The sequence below is a fragment of the Vitis riparia genome, chromosome 17, assembly GCF_004353265.1.
Source record: "Vitis riparia cultivar Riparia Gloire de Montpellier isolate 1030 chromosome 17, EGFV_Vit.rip_1.0, whole genome shotgun sequence".
NCBI classification, from domain to species: Eukaryota; Viridiplantae; Streptophyta; class Magnoliopsida; order Vitales; family Vitaceae; genus Vitis; species Vitis riparia.
The window spans coordinates 1,728,523-1,752,115 of NC_048447.1; the positions used below are offsets into that span (position 1 = coordinate 1,728,523).

Here is a 23,593-nt window from a genome sequence, read left to right on the forward strand (position 1 = left end):
TCAAGATCTCACATGGTCAATACTGAAAACTGGAGTCCATCCAACAAAGTCATGGCGACTCCTCTGAAATCGTGCAAAAGCTCCCACTGATGCTCTATGATAACCATCAATGTCCTCTGAAAATCAACTCACTCTATCATCACAAGCCACTCACTATCATCTCATAAAATCACCATCTCTAATCATACCGACTCTCTGAAGTCATATGCAATGGCTCAAATCTGGATGCTCCATGATAATCCCTCTATCTCAACAATATCATCAAACCATCAAGCCACTCTCTCATCACGATCCATATATCATCGTGCAAAGCTCGCCTTGGGTCAAACCATCTCAGACACTAACTAGTCAGATCCATGAAATGATGGAAAGGATAGGCAATGGTACTGTAATATGCTAAGGTGAACAATGGATGGTAAAGCTGTGCAGTAGTACCAAAGGGTGGTGTCATGTCAAGCTCAAAATGGGTAAGTCATCAAGTCCACAGAGTCAGGGTGTGGATATGGGTATGGTACTGCTCTAATCAGAAGTGAAATGGGTCAGAGTCTCAAACTCCCTAGGTCGATCTCCTGATCCTAGGTCAATAGGCTCAATATCCTCCATGATAGGTCAGGCCAAAGTGATCACGATGTAGGTGAAAGATGCATCATATCGAAAGCATAACACGCATCAACACAAGATATGTAAAACTCACTCACGAGAAAAATGCCACAATACTCAGATAAAATATCATATCACTAACTGAATTAACGAGTACATCATGTGTGAAATGATAAAGGACTACAAACAAATGGACTCTCAACATGAAACTAAAAACAATGACTCTAAACCGAAAACAGGACTCAACAAAACAAAAACAACTCTAACGAACTGAAAACTGGACTCAACAAAACGGAAACAACTCTGATGACGACCATAATCAGGATGAAAAGGTGCTCTGAGCTGAACTACTACCAAGTGATGTACCCATGCCGACTGACCCAAGTCCTCAACTTGGAAGATCCCAGAACACCATATGCCATATGTACCCTCAATATCCAAATCAATCTACTGATGACCAGGAGGAGGAGGAACTGCATGTGTAGAATGTGTAGGCAGAGGATTGGTGGTCACACTTGGCCTAGCCAAGTCAACCACCCCTGAATCGATCAAATCCTGTATCGCATGATGGAGTGCTGAACAACGCTCAGTATCGTGCCCCGGAATCTGATGATACAAGCAGTGCTCATGTGAACGGAAATGAGGAGGAATAGGATGGGGCAGAGGCCTCGGCGCCAAAGGAACAATCACCCCAGCGTCTCTGAGCTTCTCAAAAGCTCTAGTCAATGTCATGCCCAAATGAGTGAACTGTCTCGCAGCCCTCTGTGCATATGGTCTAGGTGGCGGGTGAGTAGCGGCTCTCGGATGTGGTGGTCGCTGCTGCAAGCTAGTCTGAGCAATGTAAGGCTCCTGAGCATAATCCAGCTGATACTGATACTGTGGAAGAGAGAAAGGAGCTCTGACTGTAGGTGGCCTATAAAGTGAGTGATGTGTAGGCCTCCGATGCTGATAACTAATAGCGCCAACCTCTCCAGATCTACCAAACGGCCCAATCAGCTTCTTCCCCTTACTGTCAGGGGAAGGAGTAGTATCTGTCCATAATCCTCGAGCAATGGCCTCCTCAACACTGAAAGCTGCCTGAACCAGACTCCTGAGATCCTGAAACGGGATGCCCACAAGACGTCTCGCGAATCTCGGCTGTAGGTTCCGAAGAACCATGTCAATCTGATCCTGCTCCTTAGGCCGATCTACCATACCAGCCACCTTTGCCCTCCAACGAGTGACAAATGAAGAAATAGACTCATCTGGCCTCTGCCTGGTGGCCTCCAACTCTCGTCTAGACACATCAATATCGGCACTGAAAGCGAACTGAGTCAGGAACTCATGAGCCACGTCCTCCCAAGTGCGAAGTCTCGAAGGCTCAACTGAAGCAAACCACCTCTGAGCTGCTCCACTAAGTGACATGGGGAAGAGGGCCACCAACTGTGCATCATCTATCCCATGTGCTCTCATGACTGTGCTGTATAGTCTCAAGTGGATCTTGGGACAACCAATCCCACTATAGCGCTCAATGTCTGGCATACGAAACTTGGCGGGCAAGCTAGCCGCCGGTATGCCATCTCTATCATCCCAAGTCAAACCTCCGTCCTGCAGTCTGATCTGTCTCATCTTGGACTCAAGCCTGTCAACCCTGGCCTCCTGCTCAGCTAATCGAGTATCCTCAATAGTAGGAACCATGGGAGGTGGCACTGTGACAGTAGGTGGTGGAATGGTCTCATAATGATCTGCCAGATGAAATGGAGTACCGAGTGAAACCCCAGGTGGACGAGTCTGTGCTGTCTGAGATGCATGAGGAATCGTCTCATCAATGACCATGCCAGCTGGGTGAAGATCCTGGCGAGAACTCTCTATCTGATCCAAGCGTCTACTGACTCCGGCCATGAACTCCTGGATGGAAGCAAGTGTGGAAGCTAGCTCGTCCGACATCTCTACTGAACTGTCTGAACTCGGATATGAATCTGATCTGATCAATCGACCTCCTACTCTCCTCCAAGAATGTGACTCCAGACTCAATCGACTCCTAAAATGACTCCCTACAATGCAAACAAAACGGATGAAGGACACGAGATAGAACTCTAAAAGACGACAATACAAACATGCAAACACATGGTCCTGAGATGGCAATCCAAAATCTGGATGTAATGACGAAAACTCTAGAGTCATAAAGGTGTCCACTGTGAGGTAGCTACAAATGTGACTAGAGAATTCCCATCAATAATCCAAGATGAAAAAAGTGTGAAAAACGCGCTATCACGAGATCAATACTCCATCTATAAACATATATCTTTACCTCAACTTTCGACTCGAGCTCCATAAGAGGAAGATAATAAGGTGATCAAGGCGAATCTCTAGAAAAAAAAGTGTGGATGTGAAAATGCGCCTTTCACCTTTCCGTAATGAAAATATGAGCATCGAGTCGAAAATCGAACCAAGGATCAAACAAATGATGAGGTACTGAGCTTGTGATAAGCGTACAGTGTAAAAAGATGATCAATGAACATATCCCAAAGTAGCAAGTGAGTGTCAACAAAGGGTGTGTCGAGCCAAGGAATGAGAACGAAAACCCTAAGGAGGAAAACATGACAAACTCATCGAGTGAAAAACTCAATCCAAGGTGACAGGACAAAAGTGATTCAACCGATACTCAAACTCATATCAATCTCTGAGCACTCTTAACTGGAGCCTAAAAAGAGGGAGAACTGGATCCGAACTGTAACTACAGAGGCTCTGAAGGCTCTCAGATGCACCCACGTGTAAGGAGGGAGTCCTAATCGAAGGATCTATGGCTCAACCTACGAGGTCAAGGTGGCTCTAAATGGATATGGGTGGACTTTAAAAGATCCCTAGCAGAAGCGATCGTACCCTCCGACGGTACGCAACCCTCTGCACGCCTCCGAAGAGACGGGGCGCTTCCATGCAAGGTGGTCATCACCTCCACACATGCACTACCTCGACATCCCAGGGGGTTTCCTATGGTGAAACCTCTCAAACTCTCAACACTCAACGGTCGACTAAAGTGCACAGTGAATGGTGTGGGTGCATCCGAAAACCCTAAGAAGCTAAAACAAGAGAGAAAACACATTGGCCGCACAACTATCCATGAAACCTAGCTCGGGGCTATATAGGTCTTCAATGATCGGACTCCAATCAGCATCGATATGTCGATCTCATCCTGAACTCTCCCAAACATCGGTATAGCCCGTCGCTAGACCCTACTCCTAACCTCTATCTCGGTCAGAGTACAAGCACACACAAGGCCTCACACTTGCAAAAGTGAGAACCGAAATGAAGGAAATGACCGAAACTAGAGGGTCAGAGATAAGGGGATAGATGTGCTACCCACACGGACAAGCAACACGCAATCACACAAAAGAAGGGTAGTCATGCACCATACAGTCAAGCAGAGTACAAGTATATCACTCAAGTCTACACAAACTATGACGATCAAGACGAATAGTGATACAGACATCATGCTCAAAAGACAATCAAGGCAATATACAACACATCAAGTCGAATGATATACACCAGTGAATCCATGCATGTGAGGTGAACAGAACAATCATGGCAAAATCAGAATGATTATGCTAAGCAAGGCAAGATGATCGATCAATATAATCAGCATGTCAATATACTCAACAAACATGGCAATGAAGCACAGAAAAATCAAAATCCTCAATCATGATAATCAATCTCATAATCAGCATGTCAAATATCTCATGCAAATATATCAATGAAGCATGAAGAAACTGGCTATATCAGAATCCCAATCTAGATAATCGACCAATACGATCAATCATGTCAATGTCCCAAGTGAAAACTCGAGAACCCTCAATGTGCAATCAAGAGATGAGTACCCACTGATCGACTCATCAAACGCCACGTTTGCTTCACTTTAAGTTCAAGCTTGACCCTCTAAAAGTCCCCAGTGGAGTCGCCATTTTGTGGACCCCGCATTTCGATTGCTCAATGCGTTTCCCACTCGATGGCGAGCTCGATTTTTATTTGAAAAATTGAATTTTATTGATTAAGAAAAATGACTTGGAGTCGCCACTTATTTTTGTTTTATTTTTAAAGGGTAAACAAAATAAGAAAGAAAAACCCTAAGTGTGACTCCTTGTTTTGGAAAAGATTGGTCTACGAAAAACCGGATCGGGTTCGGGGGTCAGGTTACTTATCGGGAAGGTACGGTAAAGACCGTAGCACCCCTCTAAGTCCCTAAAGACGGGTCTCTACTAATAAAATGAAGCTGACGTGGCAATCAATGTGAAAATCAATGAATACTCGAATCAATCATGCACGTATGAGAGTCGAAAAATGCATATGAATTAATCAGAATGAGAGTGAGCGCGTACCTGGGCAACGAATCATCATGCGCTATCAAGGAAAAAGGTTAGTGCACAATAAATAGCATAACATAGCTCACATGTCACTAAATTGAGTGCAAAATCATCAAAGGTACGCATGACACTTCACTCAAAATTCACTTTTATTTTAAAGAAAATTCACTTGATGTTGGGCCCCCACCAAAGCCCGTTTATTTTAGCATGAATTAATTTCGTAAATTCTATAATTGAGAATTACAAAATTAAACCCTTGCTTATTTCAAAACGTTTTAAAAACAAAAGATGTATGAAAATTGCCTGCCAGAAATGAAAGTGGCAGCAAAAATGTTATTAAAAATGGGACTATGGGGCCTAGAGAAGAATACTAGGAATAGGGAGTTGTGAATTGAATAGTTTTGAAAACTGGACCCTTAAGAAATGAGGTTCCGGAAGTATGTTTGCAAACATGAATTTTGAGGGATGATTTATGGGCCTGAGATGCCGCTGAGCATGTTCTGATTGCTGCTGCTATTTTCTTTAATGAGCTCAAGTGTCAACAATTTTGATGTATCACTTTAGGTAAATGACAAACAGCTTCTTATCAAATGACTGTGGCTCTTGAAGTCCACAATGTCAACCACTTTGACAGCTGGACGCGACTAGGGAGGTCTTTCAAGTTATTGAGTTCAAACTCTCTTTGTAATCAAAATTATACTCCTCAAGAACTGATGTACCCAGAAAGGATGAATTCCAATCATTAACTTCTGCATTTTCTGAAGCTAGAACTTGTCCTTGAGAAGCTACAGATCTTTCCACTACAACACTGTATTGTCTATTGCCAGCAGACACTTCAAAATTGTCTTCATGTGTGCTCATTACAAGATCTGAAGCTTGGGAAGCGTGGCATGAAACTGCAGAAAAAAAATGGACTGGTGATTGGAAGCTTTGTATATAATTCCCCATGTCAGATTTCCTATCACTTAATTTATCTGCCACCACTTCTGAAACATTCAGCCTGAACTAAGGTTGTTCATGCTCTCAGTACATTTCCCTTATACTCGGTTTTTTTTTTTTCAATAATGCCTGTGAAGAATCGCCTTTGGGGAAAGTCTCCTTGAGGAAAACTCTCATGTAGATGGTTGTAATCATCGATACAAGGGTGGCAACCTGAAAAGTGAAGGCAGTGGAGAGAAAGCGAGCGGCTAGAATTCCACAGACAAAAAAAACAGCAGATGCTATCCCAGATAGAACTCCGAAAGCTGAGGCTTGCTGGCCTGCTGAGATGTTGTCTGCCACGTATGCGAGAGCAAGGCAATTTATACTGCCTTCACCAATCATGGCAGTAGGAGTCTTGTTCACAAAGTATGCGTAGAAGGAGGTGGTAGTCCTGCTATATTGCAATATAGCCAAGGGAATAATGGAGAGGGCCATTGGAATTGTGAGCAGAGCATTCCTTCCATGTTCATCAGACAAATTCCCAATTACAGGTGTCACCCCAACGATTCCCAGTCCTATAATCGCCTGCTGGAAACCAAGTCTTTCCCTCTGCCTGAAGCAACTACTACAACATCCTAACCTTTGCCAAATCAAGACGCGGGAATTCCTCATCTGGGCTTTCAGAAATACTCTATATATAAACACGTCTGTCTATGCTTGCACCAGCTGCACGGATTCCCCTAGAAATGGTGTACGTGGGAAAGAGCACCAAAAGGGAGCAAGTCCGAAGATGCATAGCATCCATCACTGCGAAGAAACTCAGCCGCTGCTGGTGAGACCTCTCCATGATCTGGTTCTTCTAAACCCGGCTGGAAATCATGTTGTTCTCCAAGATACAACTAGGGCAGGCGGATGACCAGGACCCCATGATGCATGAGATCAAGAAAAACCTCAGCTTTTTAACTTACAAGGAATGGCAAGAGCATGTCGTCACAAAGGGTTTCGATATAGCGTGCATGGGCTACCATAGCAAGGTTCACAGCGACTCTCGTCCCTGCTGCCGCTTCGAGTTGCTGAGCATTTCTGGAAGAATTCTGGATAAGATGAGATACCCAGAGTGCATCCGCAACATGGAGAAGTACATCACTTTCCCGGAATAAGTCTGCGAAAAGCAATGCAAGGATGTTGGGATAAGCCTGACTCCTGGAGCTTCCAGAACTGAATCTTCCCACTTGAGATTCTGAAAACAGTCTCCTCTGAGAAAGGAGTTAACCAAAGCTGAAGGAATTGGTTTGAGGTGTTTCGGCTGAGGGTTTCAGGTTTGGGAGATGATGAAGGTTGGGTAGTGATGGAAGTAATACGAAAGACAACAAGTAAGGTTGGTGGTGGATATCAGGGGCATGAAGAGCGAACAGTGGCGTCATTCCTATGTATACAGGTAAGAAATGGGTAAGAAATAGGTATTGACAGAGGAAGGTTTAAGGAAAGGACATAGGTGTAATGGTATGGCTAGGGAAAGTGGTAATGGGTATCAACAAGTATGGTGATGAAGAGATGGGTGAGTGGATATGAACACATAGTGACGGGTATGGTGGGGACCATTAAAGGTGATGGGAAGTGGTGAAGGGAAATGGATGATAGAAGCATAGAAATGGAAATGGGAATAGGTTTAATGAAGCGTGAGGGTAGGAATGGAGTTCTGGTAGTATTAGATTACCATGCATGGAGAATGTATACGTGGAAGTCTATGATGCAAAGGAACTAAAAACGGGTCAAGTGAGGGGCTGTTTAGGGAATATGGCACGTTTTTTTTATGGCGTTTATATAAAAAAAAGCTATCAATCAAGTGATGGTGAGATAATGACCAGAAGCATCATCTTCACAGAACCTAGAGACCCCACACCTCTGTCCACAGCGTCAATGAAGCCTTTGATCAATGAGTTGAAAATGAACAAAATTAGGTTGCAACTTAAGATCCGTCATCCTGTAGACAAACTGCAAAGCCTCCTTTATTTTCCAGAAGCATTTCATGGCTTCCTGCACATTTCCAGATTCGGAAAAAGCATTTAACAGCATTAAAGAATGTAGAATCAAGCTCCGTTTCTAGCCATGATAAGTTCAGGCATCAAAACGCCAGAAGAAACTGGTGCCTCTAAACTTGTCCTTCCCGCCACCATCATCATCATCATCATCAGACGCCTTCGGCTTTTCCTTCCCTATACCAGCAGCACCAAGTGGGGACTGTGTTCTTTATGGGGAACAGCTACGTGCATTCACAGAATTCGTGGGACCCCTCATACCATCTATAAGGCGAGACACGCTGCCGCTGTGGTGGTGGTGATGGCGGAGGCGTTTCGCCGCCGGCGTCATTTGAGGACAACTGAGTTTGGTATATATCACTAGGCGATGGCGGGAACCGACCCTCATAATCTGACCCACGTTGCCGAGGCTGTGCACATGATTGATCCTGTTGGCTGCTCGCTATTGAGCTCATTTGGCACCCTGAGAGCCATATGCATCTCGTCCACTGGAAACCATTAATCTATGGTGGCGAGCCGAGATACATAGCCATCTCTCCTCGAGACCAGATCAGAATATACACCGCCAAATCATTCAGAATAACCCCAGAATTGTGAGCCATAAAAAAGGGATACGGATTGGGGTGCTAGAAGTCAAGAAGTGTGAAGAAAGAAAAATGGGATATAGCGTGCTCAGAACAGAGCAAAACAGAGTGAGCAAAACATTAAGCGGGATCCCCTTTCATATTGAGATCCAGGGGTTCTGGCCAGTGGTGCATCAAGAGAGTTTAAAATAAATGCCAAAAGGGGAATGAGCCATATCCAAATAAGCAAAAAATACAGAGGAAAGTAATACAACTCACACTTATACCCGAACAACCAACCAAGGATCAGAAAAGAAAACAGAGACAGCAAGAGAAAATGTAAGATAGAAAATAAAACAGAGTGAGTGAGTATAGTCCAAGAGATTACTACCGATGTACCTGGGGATGTCCTTTCAAAGTTCTTGAGTTGTCCCTCCTCTCGCCTCTTCAACTCTATCTTTCTCAGATCAACTCTCCTCTCTTCAAGCTCTCCCCTCTTCAAAAACTCTCTGAAAAACGGCAGCCAAAACCTCTCCTCTGCAGCTCCAGCAATCTCCAAAAAACACCCTCTAAGGTGTCTTTCCTCGAGCTTCACAGTCTGCAACTAGCTCAAAAACACTCTCTAGCAGCCTTCCTCCTTCCCTCAGCTACTACTCACCATGCTCTTCCCTTCCTCTCTCTCTCTAAAAAAATATCTTCCAACGGCCCCCTCTGCCTCCCTCCCCTGCAGCTGCAACCAGAAGCCTCTTCTCTCATACGCTCCTGGCAGCTAGCACTAACGGCCAGCAGATTCCATAACAGGTGTCACCTTTTGGTTGCTCCTCAATTCCACTACTTGATTCTTCAGCAGCTCCTCAGGAGTCGACACGTGGCTAGCCAAGCTGCATGAAGAATGAGGCCCCAGTGGGGGTCTACACATATTCAATTTTATTTGTTCTTATGGGTTTTTTTAAAAAAAAAAAAAAAAAAAAAATCTCTTTATGTTTTCCTTTTATTTTTAAAAATCGGTGAAAACAACTTTTACTTGTTATTTGAAAATTGTTCTCCATTTCGTTTGTTTTTAAAAACTATTTCTAGAGAACAACAATTAAGTAGTGCTATGAATTTTTAAAAATGGTTTTTTATTTAAAAAAAATGTTTATAAATCACATGACCAAACAAGCCCTAACTTTCTCTTATAATGGTAGTCATTACGAGAATATTGTACTTTTTTTCTTTCATTAAGTTATTTTCATAGGTTTTTCTAGCATGACTATAATGAGATATATTCCTTTCATTATGATGAATATCCAAATGAGAATGTTGTAAATGCAATGAATGTGAGATCACATTAAAGATAATCAATATAATTAGTACATTACCATTTAAAGTATGTTTGACTGTGGTTTTAAGAAGTATTTTCAACTTTTCTAATACATGGAAGTTAAAAAAAATTTAATGTTATATTTGGTTCCTAGAAAGTACCAAGAAAGAAAAAAAATATAAAAGAAAATAGTTTTCTCATGTTTGGTTTTACTATAATATTTTTTTAAAGAAAATTAAATATAATTAAAATTAGTTAAAAATTTATATATTTTAAAATTATTTAATCCTTAATAATGGAGGAAATTAAGTGAAATAAGTTTGAAGAAATATATAAAAATAATTTATTAATTTTAAATCTATTTTTTTCTTTCCTTCCATTTTTTCATTCTATTTTCTTTTTTTTACATTTTCTCTCAATTTTTTTGGGAACCAAACATATCATAGGTGTTAAAAATGTTATTGAAAATAACTATCAACTGCACTCTTAGAGTACATTTGGTAGTGGTTTAGGAAGTGCTTATAATCTTTTTAATATATGAAATTTTTTATCTTTCAAATATAAAAAATATTAAGCTTTATAAAATCACTGGCAGATGTATTATTACTTATCTTAGAGATGAGTATTAAATGGAAAGTTTTCAAGTTTATTTTTGTAAGCTTATAAAAAAACACCTGTTGTTCATCGTCGAAGAATCGTCTTTGCTACATTTTATTTTATCCTCTACATTTTTTATATTGCTCTTTACAGAAATAAGTGTATTTAGCAAAATAAACAAAGTTATAAGATAAGTGAGACACTTTTATGAAAATTTGAGGCTCTATTTGTTCATTATTAAAAAGGAAAAAAAAAAAGAAAAAAAGAAAGATGACAGTAAGGTGCAATTGAAAGTCTAGGAGTTAGTTTTGTAATTTATCAAATGGCGTGAGTACAGTCATTTGCATTAATCAAAATATAATCGTAGTAATAAGTACCGTCGATTAATCAAATGGGCGCATGGCTCCAACGCATAAGATGGCTACGTGCTGGAAACGCTCCGACGGAGCGTGGGATCTGGCAAGGTAATAAATCTCCACAACGCAGTACGAGCAACGTGAGTGAGTGAGAGCTATATAACAAAAGGCGTGAAGGGGAGCTAAGGTACGCTGTGTGCGCACTAGTCTCAGATCACTCTTCTTCTTCATTTGCTCTGCGTTTGGCGCTTAGCATTTTCAGGTACTGCTTTGATTTTGTTTTTTGCTTTTTTTTTTCCCTTCATTTTCATCGAATGATTAACGCATTTGAATTCACCGGTATCAAATTTTATGTGATCGTACAGTTGCCTTTGTTTCTCGAGCTCTTCTTCATTGTTTTGTTGATTCCGTTGGTTTGTTTAGCATCTTAATCACTCTCCTTCTTCGTTTCTCTATGCCTTTAGCTCTTTGCATTTCAGACACTGCTTTGGTTTTTGTGCATTTTCTTTGAAATTATGAGAAGAGCATTCGAAGTGCATATGAATCCATAGAAATTCAACTCTATTTTGCCATACGGTTCCTTTCTGTTTTCTTAGAGACTTCATGTGGAATTTTGATTGGATGTAGTATTTTTCATCACTTGTTTTGTTGATTTTCACTGTTGTGTGTTCCATTGTCCAGTTCTCCGATCTCTCTTCTTCTGCTTCGTTCTTCTCAGCGTTTTACTTTTTCAGGTACTGCATCCTTTCATTTTCATGCCTCCTGTTTGAAATAATCGGAAAAACATCCGAAACACATATAGAGATTAATAGAAACTTAATTCCAATGACTCTACAGTTCTCGTTTGTTTTGCACGTTCTGTTTGACATTGTTTTGGGAGGTTTGCTTTCTTAGAAAATCTTCGTGGAAAATTTTGGTCTATTGCAGTATGAATCATACATTTTAGTGTTGATTTTCATGCATTTTCTTTGGAATAATTACAAAAATAGCTAAAATGCATAAAAATTCATGGAAATGAAACTCTATTGACCGTATGGTTCTTGTATGTGGCAAAAAATTCGTGGAAATTTTTGGTTTCAAATAGTACGAAACATCCATTATTATTATTATTATTTTAATCTTTGTAGGTTTGTGTAGTTTCTAAGACCAACGATCTGAAGGAAAATGGAAGGACCGCGTCCTGTTTGGGCAGTCAAGGTGATCATGGTGATCGTGATTGCATCGATCTTCTTCCGTTGCGTCTCTGCAAGGAACCACACGGTTGGAGGACCAAACGGTTGGGATTTAGCGTCCAACCTGCAAGTCTGGTCTCGTTCTTCGACGTTTTACACCGGCGACAATCTAGGTTCGTGTCCGTGGATCTGAAGCCTCAATTGTTTTCTTCAGATGGAGCTTTCTCTTTCTTAGCCACGGTTGAAGCATGCTTTTGATCTTTTTGCTTGATTTTATTTGTTGATTTTTTGTTTTTTTGCTCTCACTGTCGTATGATGTGAAATCCGAGAATCAATTCTTTCAAATTGCTGAATCACATCAGAATTTTGAAGGAAAATCTCAATGAAATGAAGAACCTAGACCAAATTGTGAGACTGGAGACTTATTACTGTAGCTGTTCATTTCGTTTGCTGAACAAATAAGAAAGATCTGACCGTAAATTACTCATCGCTGAATCTGCTAGGTCTTGTTTAGTTTCTGAGAAAATATAGAAAAGGAGAAAATGGCAGAGATATTCGATGTTCCACTTTTTGCTTAGGATAAATGGGTTGCGTTATGCGACTTTTAGTTCAGATAATCTTCCAATTTTTCCACCAAGTAAATCTCAAGAAAATAATTTTCTTTTCCCACCCACTTCCATTTTCTCAGCAACCAAACGATAGTAATTGTTTTTTAATTGGTTGAAGTACTCAGATTTCAAGTAACCGAATCGTAACGATGTCCTTTGTCTGACAATCGTGGCAGTGTTCAGCTACACACCAAACCACGACGTCCTGGAGGTGAACCAGCTGGACTTCGCCAGGTGTCGCACCATCAACCCACTCGCCACCCACCGCGACGGCGAGACAGTGGTGCCGCTGACCAACACTGGCACCAGGTTCTTCATCTGCGGCCGCCGCGGACACTGCACTAGGGGACTCAGACTTATGGTCCAAGTCCTCGATCTCCCTTCTGCAGCTCCAGCATTCCCACCCGCCGAAGAAAGTGCAGCCTCCGAACCTACCATAGGGAAACGGGCTCCTCCGCCAGGTAAAGGGGACAAGTCGTCGCCGCCGCCGCCTGCCGCCATGGGAGCAGCACCAGCCAAGAGTCCGGGTGCTGAAGCACATTGCAGTGTAGGAGTGCGCATTGGAGGCTGGGTGTGGTGCTGTCTAGCTCTGGCTGCTGTCCTGGTAATGTTTTCTGATCTTTATCTCATTGATGAGTTCAATTAGTACAAATATCTCTCACTGATGGCATGACTCATAGATACTTGGGTTGGGTTGATGATCAATTGATAATCGGTGAAATCTTGAAGCAGTTGATCATTTTGCTTTTTTTTTTTTTGAATTGCACTCTGACTCTCTGGCTAATATGAAAAGGAAATATATGGCCTTGCGAAATTTTTTTGAAATACAATTGATATTGCCTCATGCTCATGCATGATTGTTGTTTTGATCTTCATGATAGTGATAAGCTCTATTCTATGTTTTGCCTTTTTCTTCTATATATATATATATAAAGAAGAAGAAAAGCGTGAAAAGGTGATTTTGCAAGACTATTTGGTTTCCGAATGTCTGGTTTGAGGAAAGTCGCAAACGAAAGAGACAAAAAATAATACTAAAAAATAACTGAAATGATTTTCTTATATTGATTTATTTTGAAAATGTAGAAAAAATCAAATATAATTAAAATTAAGTTAAAAATCAAAATATTTTTTAAGAAAAAATAAGTTTCAAAAAGTATCTAATATTAATTTATTATTTAAATCTATTTTTTACTATTTTTTATTTCTTTTTCTACTGTACCTCTTATTTTCTCTGTTTTTTATTTTTTCTTTTTCCATTTTACAGCAAAATTTTTAAGTACTAGCCATACCAAGCAAAGAAATCAAAGTGGAAAAAAAAGAAAAGCTTATAAATTTTTTCTCTTATTTAGTTATCAATAAAAAAATTGTTGAAAAAATAATTAAATATATAAATAAAACACCAGACTTTCCTCACCACTAAGGACATTTTCTTTAGTATTTATAAATAAAAAATAAAAAATAATTATTTACCATTTTTTTCTCTCCGTAACCATTTCTAATAACCTAAACATACCTTAAATACTTGGAAACAAAATGCATCTCTTTCCAATCTTATTAATGGTAAAATTGTATCAATAAAAATTAAATTGGTACTTACAAAAGAGAATCCATTAGGATCATATTTTTCTCAAAAGTTTTTATTGGTTAATGTTATTCATTTGTTTTACTATTATTAAAAATCAACCTTATAATTGACTAATAAGCTTTCCAAACCATTTGTTTATTTTTATCATCCTCATCTTCCTTTTTAAGTGTTTCTAACTTCAAAATTTTGTTGACTAGTCCAGTATCAAGTTTCATAAATTGGAGTATATTTTGTGACAATTTGAAAAAAAAAAAAAAAAAGTTTATTGGATTAATTAAAAAAATCAAGTAATTGAAGTGAATTTTGGATTAAACTAGTCCTTTAACCAAACCAATGGTAGATTATAGGCATCTTATGAAATTATTATTCAAAATACTTATTATTATTATTTTAAAAAAATTAGTTTGAAAACACATTTTCAAAATGTGGTTTCTATAGAAATTAGAAACGGCATTCAACATTACCTCCAAATATGTACTAAAGATAAGTTAAAATATGTTTTTATTTTTTAAAAAATTAAAATGTATTTTGCATATTTTTAACTGAATCAATGTTTTGATTTAATTAAAGAATATCAATTTTATTCAATTCTCAAGTTGACCTAAATCCAACCCTACCCAAATCATATTACGCATCTTTTAACTTTTAACTTTTAAGGGCACTACCCTTGTGGGCCGTATTCTGCATATGGGCCCAATCCAGTTACTAGGCCCAGTCTAGGGGCTTTCTGTACGTGTGAATTAAATGATATAACATGTTTAACTTTAAAATAAATAATTAACCAATAATAATATCTGGTGTTATTTAAATACATTTATTATTTTATATATATTTTTTTTTTTAAAAAAAAGAACTTAGAGCTTGTTTCATAAAATTCTTTGAAAGGATAAGAAACCATTCATAACTTAGAAAACATGTTTGATAAAACATAATTTTTTCCAGAATTTGTTTTAACATTTAATTATTTTTTGCAGACTTTTTTGAGTAATAATTAAAAAGGTGGAGAATTTTTTGAAAACTTTATAAACTAAAACAACTATTTTTCACATTTGAATTCCCAAAAAAAAAAAAAAAATCTAAAAATAATTTAAAACTATTTTAAGATTTATTCTCAAAACTAATTTTTTTTTAGAATTATTTTATTAAACATTGCCAGATAGGCTTTTATAGTCTCCACTTGAAATTTGTGAGCAAAATTTATAAAATTTGTAGCATTATCTCATCTTTTCAAGATAAGATGTCGATAAACATTACTTAAGTATTTTTTATTGTTTTTTTCTTCCAAAATATTTGTCATTGATTAGATTAAGGGACTATACTATACATATATAGTATTAAAAAAAAAAAAATTGTAAGTAGAGGTTGAAGACAAATTAATTATAATAATAATAAAAAAAAACCTAGAGAAATATGCTTATAGCCTAATGAGCTATTAATTGGGAGTTCGTGTGTATAAAGCTCAAGTCTCTGAGTCTGATGACATGAGAATGTTGAATTGAATTGGTTTAGATTTAAAGGTGTATGAGCAATTCTACCAACTTTGAAAATCATATATTTTTATATTGGAGTCTACTATTTTTATTATTCTTAATATATCCTCCACATTATTCAAACGACTAGATTATCTCCACTCTCAACCACCAAATACACTGAATAGTGATAAGCATTTGAAATGTCTTTTTTCCTAATGGTTTGACTACTTTATAGGAATTTAACATAACAAATGGATTGAATGCTAGCTCTCTAAATGTTATAATTAATAACACTCAAACACGGGAAGTTTAAGGTGGTGTATATTTTTTAGCTTTTCACTAAAAGTAATCTATTGATATCAACTAATATAATTAAAGTAAATTTGTTTATTTTAAGTTGAATGGAAAAAACCAAAATATTTTAACTTTTTCTATTTAACCAAAAAGAAAACGCCATCATTTTTTTTTTCTTTTGCACGAAGATTAAATAATATATATATTCCTTGTTACTTTCCCGAATATTAATATCTTGATATAAAGAAAATGATGTTTATAATTTAAAAAGAAATGATTTTTGGAAGAAATATCTACAAAATAATTGTCTTATCTAAATTTCTAAAACTTTGCCAAATATATAGTTTTTTTAAGAAGACACTTCTAAATAATATGAAACACTTCTAACCTCTCTCAAAATCACACACAAGTGCACATAAATGGACTTTTAGTCTCTAGGAAGATAGCTTTGATATTATATTAAGGTGGTATTTGTTTGTTTTTGTAATATTTGATTTCTATAAAGCATTAAAAAGTAAAGAAAAATTAATATGTTAATTTTTTCATTTAGATAAGTAAAATATTTTGATTTTTTCTATTCAACAAAAAGTTATAATAAGTTATGAAAAAATAGAAAAATAAATAACCTAAAGTCTGAAAGCAAATTGCTTTCAGTAAAAAGTTAAAAAAATAAACAACCTCTAAATCTTAATTAATCTAAAATTAAGTTAGATATATAACAAATATTTGTTTTCATATGTATAATGATTATAATCTTTCTTAATTTGTAAAAATTTAATTTCACCTATTATTTGTTAACAACTACATATCTAATTTTTGAAACAATATTAACAGTAATTACATTTATATATCAAATAACCCTTATTGTTTGCTTCAAAAATAGACAAAAAAAAAAAAAAAAAAAAAAAACCTCATCTAATCTAGACACATAAACATTATGATATCATATAAAAACTCCCGTCTACGTCACGTTTGGTGTCCACATGTTGTCACATGAATTTTTTAAAATATAATTTTAATGAAAATTCTTTGTGCAAAGGGTTATTTGATTTGAGCATTATTTAAAACAAAATGCTAAAAAAAGAAGATTATCAACTAAATTAAGAAAAACAGATTTATGAAGTAAATTAAGAAAAAATATAAACATAATTTTTGTAATTTACCCTTGAATCTATATTAAGCTTAATCTCTAAATTCAACAAGTCAAACAACACGTGGGATGTTTTCTCAATAATGGAGGAAATGGGGTAGATACATGTGGCCCCTCATCCACAAACATTGACTCTACGTAACAAGACAATCACCATAATAAGGGAATATCAGAAGCAATATTAGAATATATATATACAAACAAGAATGGGGCCATGGGTGTGATGACAAGAAGAGGGGAGGCCACAAATTAAGCTTAGAGGGGAATAGCTTGGAGTGGCATCAAAGCAATGAGTTTGTAGGCTATAGCCTTGTGAGATTTCCATTCATTTGATAAACAAAGACATGGAAATTTATAGAAAAAGAGAAGGCAAAGGGCGCCGTTGAGTGGAGCCGCCACCACCCCACTTTGGAGAGTGAATTGTCTCATAAACCCTTAAAATGGTGAAGTTGTGGCCCCTTGTCTCCATCCAACACTAGTAAATTGCCAAGAATTTTGGAACTTAGCTAATGCTCCCACAACACCCTCCATAAGGCACCCATAGTTTTGATTTAGATGGTCCTTCTCAGTTCTTGCTGCGTCACTGGAATATTTTATATTCGGGTAAATTATTAAAAACATCCTGTGATTTCATTTTTCTTTTAATTTAATCTTTATACTTCTTTTTAGGAAAAAGTCCTTCTTATGCTTTCACTTGTGTTTGAATTTAGCTCTCACACATTTTTTTTAATAAGTAATATGAATCATAGATTGTAATCAAATGCTTAATAAATTCTTGCACATGTACAAGCATATCTTAAAAAAATTATGTCAATATTTTCATATTTGTAGTGTAAGATGTTAGGATAGAGTCTTTAAAATCACTACATGATAAAATAAAATTTTGAATTTTATTATTTATTAATAAAGTTTCAGTTTACTTTTGTCTACTCTATTTCCATGTATTATACTTTGAGAGTATTTTAATCTACATCTCTTGCATTGTACTTAATTTGAATATATTAAAAGTTACACAAAAGATCAAAGTCATAGATTCCTTGCAAGTGGATTACATGTTCACAACTAGTACGCGGGCCTAAGTAACCCATTAGAGACTTTAATACACCACTTCTTAATTGGAGAAATGATTGATCTTGGTCATCAAGATGAGTTTCTTATGGTAAGTGTATAGTTACATATTACACTACCTCTTAATTTGAGAGATAATTGGTCTTGACCATTAAAATAGTTTTTCAATAGTGAGTACATTATTGTGTATAGTTACATATTGGATAGGACATATGATGAGTCATGATATAAGACTATTAAGTAATCATGACTTTATCAAGCCGATTCTTTATGTTATCTTTCAAGTTTTAGAGAATATTTAGCTTGTGCCCAAGTTAGTAATGACTTTGATGTATAAATAAAATTCTAAAGTGATGATCATATATTCCCTATGAATTAGGTTATTGTTGATAGAAGTTGGTGGTATAGGTATTCTTAATAGATGTGTTATGATATCTCATGAGATTAAGACAGAGCGTCCTCTTGAGTGATCCTAAGGAGGTGTGTTCATGTAAATTATGATCAAAGTAGTTCCTTAAGTGAAACTTAACATAAACTCTTTGTGCATTAAGATATGTTAATTGATCGCACAATAGAAGAATTTATAACTCAAGGATAACAAAGATAATCTTAAAAAGTTAATAGTTTTTTTTTTTCTTATTAGACTACGAATGTCAATTCATGGGGAAACTAAATGCAATGGATAATAGGTCATGAACCTAAGCACTTTATGTCTCGCTATAATTTATATTGGATACTGAAATGCAGTTAATACTTTGTGGTGGGATGTTGAATCAACTTTATAATTAGATTTTGAGGGAGCTAATATTGTTCTATGGTCCCAATGGTCTCCGCTTAAGCTCATATACCTTGTTAGCACGGTTTTAAGAGTTGGATCAACTCTTGGTTCACTAATGTCTATAAGGACATTTTGGCAATTATGTAAAGTTGCATATGGGTTGGTGAACGACATTTCTAGATTGGACTAATTGAATGTAATTACATGACCTTATGAGGTTAATTAAACAATCAGGATCCAATTTGGATTAGATTAAGTGTAGGCTCAAGTCACTTAAGCCTAGTTAAGAACCCTATAAATACCCCTCCCTACGGGTTAGGGTTTCGACCACTTTGTCTTCCACCATCTAGGAACAAAAGAGAGCCCTAACTTTCACTCTCCCAAACTACCCGCCATTTGTGTGCTAAGGAACGGGGTTGAGTCATCAGACAAAATATTGTGGATCTATGAGACTTTTGAAGACATCAATTTGATTCTTCACCACTTGGAATTTAAGGTTTGAGAACATCCAAACCTAAAGGTTAATATCTTAACCATAAAAATCAATTTTTGAAAAATTGGTATTACTTTCATTGCTTAAATCTAAGATGCCAACATAAGATTCTATATAAATTTTATATATAAAAAAAAATTGAGCAAAAGGTTTATTTGATATTTGAGTATAATTTAAAAATTAAGATATGAGTGAAAATACAAAGTTATTTTTTGTAACTTTGCCCTATCTTTTGTTGTTGAATTTGAGCCCATCACAGTGACTTTGGGTGGATTAGTTGTGCTTTATAATACTTAAAAGCAATTTTTTTTTTTTTTTGTTTGGAAAAATATTAAAAATCTTTAAAATCTAAATAATTCTTTGAAATGATTCTAAAATTACAATTGATGAGTTTTTCTATGTGAGGTTGAGCTAGTGCATTAGTGTTCAAATGCATCTCACTCATGTTTAAGGCATCTTTCATTTATTTTTAAATAATCAATCTAGTCCCCTTGGTTTTGAGGCAAAATTGAGAAAATTTTCATTTTTTGTAAAGGGGCAAGAGGACTAGTTGATTGCCCAAGTCAACTGATCGAGGTGCATTGTTGTGGATTGCTCAAACCTTATTTTAGCAGTAAGTATTTGTTGAGATGGAAGTTTAAACAGTGAAACTATCAGTTGACTAAATAGGTTAACTAGTTAAGGTTTTTCCCTTCAAATGGCCACCTAGGGTTCCAAAGTCCATTCTGGGGTGGGGAATGAACTCCAATAATTTGTCGAGGTTCCCTAAAGGAACAAATGGATCATGGGAAGGGAAATAAGGGTTTCGATAGCCCGATGATTGGATGTACCTAAGGTTCAAAAGTCCATTTCGAGGTGATGAACAACCTTTAATTACTTCCCAAGGGTCCCTAAAGGAACCAATGGACCGTGAGAAGGGAGATGGGGGTTTGAGTAGCCTGAGAATAGGATATATAACCAATTTTCTTAAGGATGTACTTAAGGTTCCAAAGTCCGTTCTGAGGTGGGGAATGACCTCCACTCATTTCTCGAGGATCCTTAAAGGAAAAATGTATCGTGGAAAGGGAAATAAGAGTCTTGGTAGCCCTTGGATTATATGTACCGAATTTTAATAAGAATGTATCTAATTTTCTTAAGGATATACTTAGGGTTCCAAAGTTTGTTTCGGGGTGGGGAACAACCTCAAATTACTTCCTGAGGGTCCTCAAACAAAGGAACAAATGAACCATGGGAAAGGAGATATGGCTTCCAATAGCTCGAGGATTGGATGTACTAAATTTTCTTTAGGATGTACCATATTTTATTAAGATTATACTAGGTTTCCAAAGTTCATTCCAAGGTGGGGAACAACCTCCAATCACTTCTTGAGGGTCCCTAAAGGAACAAATAAACCATGTGAAAGGAGATACGGGTCTTGGTAGGTAAAGGATTGGATCCACCAAATTTTCTTAAGCATGTACCTAGGGTTTGAAAGTCCGTTTTAGGGTGGGAAACAACCCCTAATCATTTCCCAAGGGTCCCATAAGGAACAAATGGACCATGAGAAGAGAGATAGGAGTCCCGGTTGCTCGATGATTAGATTTATCAAATTTTTTTCAGGATATACTTAGAGTTCCATAGTCCGTTACAGGGTGGGGAAATACCTCTAATCCCATCCCAAGTGTCCCTAAAGGAATATATGGATCATGAGAATAGAGATAAGGGTCCCGGTTCCTCTAAGAATAGATGTACCTATTTTTGTCAAGGACGTACTTAGGATTTCAAAGTTACTTCTAGGATGGAGGAGGACCTCTAATCACTTATTGCAAGTCTTCAAAGGAATATATAGACCATGATAAGGGAGATGGGGGTTCTAGTTCCCCTAGGAATTAATATACCTATTTTTCCTAAAGATGTACCTATTTTTTTTTATGAAATTATTATAAAAGGTTAAATACAATTTTTTTTTTTTTTACCAAAAAAAAAATGTATTTTCTTTTATATTTTATTTTAATTAAAAATTTAAAGATTTTAACCAAACAAAAAGTGAAATCCATGATCAAATTAAAACCATAAGAAAAAAGATAGAAATGTCATCACTTATTGTGATTTTGATATAATAAATTTAAAATAAAAATAAAAATAATAAAATAGTATTACAAATATATTTTTACTTTTATGTGTGATAGGATTTACAAAGTAAATAAATCTTTTATTTAACATTAATATAAAAAAATCTTATATCATAAACCTCTAAATAATAAAGCATAAATTTTAAATTTAAACCTTAATTTATCAAATGTATTATTATAATTAATATTTTAAATCATCAAGTATATTATTTGTGGGATAATATTTCATCTTTGACAATTATATATTTATATTTTTATTTAATTTGTTATATTACTATTTATTATATATTATGATTTTAAGATTAATATGTTCAAATAATAATTAAAATCAATTAATATGGAGACATTAGAAAGTGAAAAAAATTAATATTAAAAGAAGTTTTATGAGTATACATGAACATTAAAATTAATATTTAATTTTTTTTACATTAAAATTGAAATGGTAAAAATAAAGTTTTAAAAACCTTTTTTTTTTTTTTTTTTTTGATGTGACGGAATATTGACTTTTGAAAACAATTTTTCCAGAAGGTCTCGATTTTCAAAGAAATAGATAGACATGAAATTACACCTACGCTAGCCTACAAAATCTAAAGTAACTTTAAGCTCCTTCCTTGCACCTTCCCATAAAAGTTGCCTTCAAATCCATTATTCTTCTTGATAGAGAATTATTTTAATCAGATAATTCTCTTTGACTGCATGGATTGATAGAAACTATTATATTTTAATATTTTATTTTATTATCATAAAAATTTGACACCTTTTGACCAAAAGGAAAAAAATAAAAATTAAAAAATTAGAAAAAATTAAAAAATTAAAAATTTAACAACTCTCATAGATTATATAATTAAGAGTTTGTAAGTAATTTTAGTCTTTCTAATATTTTTAAAAATTTTATTTTTTAAAAATTTTATTTTTTAAATATTAAAAATGTTAAAAATATTTTTTAAAATTATTATCAAATACCTATTAAATATAACTACTCCCTAATTATGTTTCAAAATATAGGACAAAAAGATAATTTATCTATCAAAGTTCATTCAAAGTGCTTACAAAGCTGATGGGCAGAGAAGCAAAGGAAGGGGAAATGATATTGAGAAAATTATTCAAGCATAATATGAAAGAAAAAAAAAATATCAAAAATGGTATGGGTGGAAAAGAGGAAGGAAAATTATTAAAAAAATATGGAAGACGTTGGAAAAATGTGTTTTTGATGATTTTAATCTGATTATTTATAGAAAAATTGATGAAAGAAAAATAAAATATGGTAAAGAATATGCTTAAATAAACTTTCCTTAACTTTTTAAAGGAAAATTTTGAGTAATTTTTCTCTCTTTTTCTTAGATATTTATTATTATTAAAATATTTTAAAAAATAATTTTTTAAAATATTTTTTCTTTAATTAGTAATTTCCATATAAGAAGGGAGATGGACTGATGATGAAGGTGATCGATCATGAGTATGACGTCAGCCTATACAATCACCTTTATTATTATTGTTAGGAGAAAAGATATGAATGCGTAGACTTGGGCATTGACTTGGAATGACCGGAAGAAAAAGGTAACGTTAAATATAATTTTTCAATTTTTTAAAAATAAAAGTCGTTTTCAATGGGAATGCTTTGGAGAATAGTAAAACTTCATGAATGGCATTTATTTGATTGGTTGAAAGACTCTTGAGATACATGAATGTCTTTTTTTTAATAAATTTGTTGACTACAATTAATTCATATTTTTGTATTATTCTGTTTTCATACTTAGGGCTACTTTGGTATTATTGTATTTTTTTTTTAGAAAAATCAAGAAAGTATTTGGTCACATATATTTGTAAAATTACACAATCAACGTGTGTAATGACCAAAATAAATAGACTAAAAATGTAATTATTTGTGATACTACCAAGAGTCATAATATTATAAATATTTAAAATGTTATTATTGGAAGCATCAAAGACTATTGAGAATTTGATAAGTTCATAATTTCCTTAATAGGATGATTAAAGGCACAGACAAGTAGGAGTTTAAGCACGTCTGCTTCTATAAAAGCAGCAGCTTGGCGTTGTGGTGAGCCCAGTTTGGCTGAGTGCTCCTATTTGATTCCGTACCTTCTCTACTGTGCTTCTTTGAAGATGTTCTCCTTTGTCCCCTTTA

The 23,593-nt window shown here is 35.5% G+C and overlaps 3 protein-coding genes across 5 annotated transcripts; 1 reads left to right on the forward strand and 2 right to left on the reverse strand.

Annotated features, from left to right (window-relative positions):
• Positions 1 to 2,526, reverse strand: LOC117904779. The gene is made up of 3 exons (XM_034817535.1): positions 1,666 to 2,526; positions 1,116 to 1,605; positions 1 to 116 (listed from the first exon to the last, which is right to left on the reverse strand). The coding sequence occupies exons 1-3, from the start codon at positions 2,524 to 2,526 to the stop codon at positions 1 to 3; spliced, it is 1,467 nt and encodes a 488-aa protein (XP_034673426.1).
• Positions 2,527 to 5,960: 3,434 nt separating this feature from the next.
• On the reverse strand, positions 5,961 to 6,530 carry LOC117904780. Its single transcript, XM_034817536.1, has one exon. It carries the CDS (start codon positions 6,528 to 6,530, stop codon positions 5,961 to 5,963), a length of 570 nt encoding a protein of 189 aa, XP_034673427.1.
• A 4,408-nt stretch (positions 6,531 to 10,938) lies between these two features.
• On the forward strand, positions 10,939 to 13,359 carry LOC117905244 (uclacyanin 1-like). 3 transcript variants are annotated; one of them, XM_034818199.1, is made up of 3 exons: positions 10,939 to 10,978; positions 11,854 to 12,061; positions 12,673 to 13,359. In XM_034818199.1, the coding sequence occupies exons 2-3, from the start codon at positions 11,881 to 11,883 to the stop codon at positions 13,140 to 13,142; spliced, it is 651 nt and encodes a 216-aa protein (XP_034674090.1). In that variant the 5' UTR covers positions 10,939 to 10,978; positions 11,854 to 11,880; the 3' UTR covers positions 13,143 to 13,359. The 3 variants fall into 3 exon arrangements, with proteins under 3 accessions (XP_034674090.1, XP_034674091.1, XP_034674089.1); XM_034818200.1 differs by having other exon boundaries at positions 10,951 to 10,978; positions 11,844 to 12,061; XM_034818198.1 differs by lacking the exon at positions 10,939 to 10,978 and adding an exon at positions 11,398 to 11,450.
• The last annotated feature ends 10,234 nt before the right edge of the window (positions 13,360 to 23,593 follow it).